Source organism: Babylonia areolata, chromosome 13, assembly GCF_041734735.1.
Source record: "Babylonia areolata isolate BAREFJ2019XMU chromosome 13, ASM4173473v1, whole genome shotgun sequence".
Classification (NCBI taxonomy): Eukaryota; Metazoa; Mollusca; class Gastropoda; order Neogastropoda; family Buccinidae; genus Babylonia; species Babylonia areolata.
In genome coordinates this window covers 27,170,831-27,173,330 of record NC_134888.1, presented here as the reverse complement: position 1 = coordinate 27,173,330, position 2,500 = coordinate 27,170,831, and the positions used below count along the sequence as shown (strand labels likewise).

Genomic DNA, 2,500 nt, shown 5'->3' with positions numbered 1-2,500 from the left:
GTCGTCCACGTACCACGTGACCTCAAAGCGCGCGCTGGCTTCTGTGGCGGAAGTACTGACCGCGCATGCCATGAAAAAATCATCATCCGGTCCGGACATTGAAGGGGCGCTGATGCTGGGGAAGTTACCTTAAAAAAAAAAAAAAAAATGTATACCGAATTCTTGTAAAAGACGGAAACGTCGGACAACGTTTGGAAAAAAAAACAAAAAACAAAAAACAAAAAAAAACCGCCAGAGAGTTCCGCGCTTACATGACATGACGTGTACAGTCGCGTTAATTGATTTGTGCTGTGGAAGCTGATTGCCTGTCTCCAACACCACGTGAAACAATGTCCGACCGAGAGAGAGAGGCACAACGTGCCAAACAGCAAGCTTCTTTTTTTCCACTTCTTGCTCATATACATATATACATACAAATAGAGTCTCCCGTCGGACCGACAGATGAGTTGGCAGGCAGGCTTATCTGTCGCTGTGTGTCCTCATATGGGAGAAGAGGCCGGTAAAAAAACAACAACAACAAACAAACAAACAAAAAAACAACAACAAGAAAAACAAAAAACAAACAAACAAACAAAAAACCCATTCTGGATGCGCAGCACTTCTCACAGGTGTTGCAAGGGAAAACGTCTCCAGCAGTTGAGCCCTGCTTCCTTCGCTCACGCTTATCCTTAACGGCCAGTGTTCTCTTGTTTTCAAACGTCTTTGTGCCACTAGAGGACAGCATCCTCCAGCGAGAGCGGTCAAGGGCATCAGTTTCCCAGGAAGCGATATCTATGTCACAGGCTTTGAGGTTTGTCTTCATGGTGTCCTTAAAGCGCTTGCAGGGTCTTCCAAGTTCGCAAAAAATACATACATACATACATACATCTGTATATATATATATATATATATATATATATATATATATATATATATATATATATATATATATATATATATATATATACATACATCTGTATATATATATATATATATATATATATATATATATATATATATATATAGATAGATAGATACTCTCAAACTAGGAGGCAAAATTGCACTGGCTCTTAGTGCTGCAGCCTTGTGGGCTAGTTGGCCTTTGGGAACCATCCCAACGCCGACTGTCCTAAATCCCTCTTGGCCGAGAGAGTGGGGATGTACTTGGGCAAGACACTCTCCACTATAATCAAATTCTAGCCCAAATAGTCGGAACAGCAGTTGCCTCCTCTGCTGTTCTGATGGTCATAGTCGGACACGACTGACTATCATATATAGATAGATACATAGACATATGTTGACACACACACACACACACACACACACACACACACACACACACACACACACCTAACCAACCAACCAACCAACCATAGAATCCATGTTATTACGAACTTTGGAAGGGGAGGAAGCAGAACCAGCATCACACCTTGAATGGGTCTTGTTGTCCAGTCAGATGTGTTGACGTTGGCATTGCACACTAGCATGTCGTCATCAGGATTGACGTCACCGTCTTGATGACACGTGTTACGGATGTTACACGTGGAAGCCTCAGGGAGGAAAACAAAGAGAGGGCGAGAGAGAGAGAGAGAGAGAGAGAGAGAGAGAGAGAGAGAAACAGCGGTTTAACTCTTAGACTGCTGCTGATAGGTATGAAAAGCTGTCACCTCACTGAGGTAAGACAGTTCAAAAGTCAGGACGTCAGTCATCAGTCATTATCCATTTTGGGCTGTTCCTCTTCCCTCCCAGTGGGTACAACCTTGCCGTGGTTGGGGGGCTTGCGTGTCTCAATAACCCTGAGAGCTATGCTGGCGGGAGATTCGTCTCCTGGTAGGGCCACCCAAGTCAGACAGGTCAAAGGGTAAAGACCAGACGAATAGTACCCACTGGTCCTCCAGGTTGGGGGTTTGAATTAGGCTAACAACCCGGTTCTGTAAAAAGAAGACTGTTACAGAAACTGCAACAACAAACTCTGAGAACTGCTTGGTCCACTATGTCGTGTGGCAGAAGAAGCTGAGAAGACTGGACTCCAAATCAACATTGGGAAAACAGAGGTCATGAGGGTCAACAACAAGAAGCAAGATCCAGTGCAACTACACCAAGAGAACATTAAGGAGGTTGACAAGTTTGTCTGCTTAGGCAGTGTTGTCAGCAAAGATGGGGGGACGGACGAAGACATCAAGAGCCGTATCAACAAAGCAAGACACGCCTTCAACACCCTTCGACCAATCTGGAGATCGACAGCCCTCTCAATCCGCAACAAGATCCGGATTTTTAACACCAACGTGAAGTCGGTTCTACTCTATGGCTCAGAGACGTGGAGAGTGACAAAGACCAGCATCCACAAGCTTCAGACATTCACCAACAGATGTCTAAGAAACATCCTGAACATCAGATGGCCAGAGGTTGTCTCCAATGAAGAACTTTGGAACATGACAAAACAGGCCCCACTGGAGACGGAAATCAAGAAACGGAAATGGGGATGGATAGGCCATACACTACGCAAGCCTGCAACAAACAT

At 44.6% G+C, this 2,500-nt stretch overlaps 1 protein-coding gene and 1 long non-coding RNA gene across 2 annotated transcripts in view; both read right to left on the bottom strand.

The window, feature by feature from the left end:
• Positions 1–53, bottom strand: part of LOC143288943 (uncharacterized) — a 3,738-nt gene extending 3,685 nt beyond the window's left edge. Inside the window, exon 1 of the long non-coding RNA XR_013056153.1 lies at positions 1–53. This exon is cut by the window's left edge and continues 81 nt beyond it. This is a non-coding gene — a long non-coding RNA (uncharacterized LOC143288943).
• Positions 54–1,459: 1,406 nt separating this feature from the next.
• The window catches only part of LOC143288731 (uncharacterized), a 9,405-nt gene continuing 8,364 nt past the window's right edge, over positions 1,460–2,500 (bottom strand). Inside the window, exon 6 of the mRNA XM_076597357.1 lies at positions 1,460–1,492. Coding sequence (XP_076453472.1) covers positions 1,460–1,492 — 33 coding nt within the window. The remainder of the gene's footprint in view (positions 1,493–2,500) is intronic.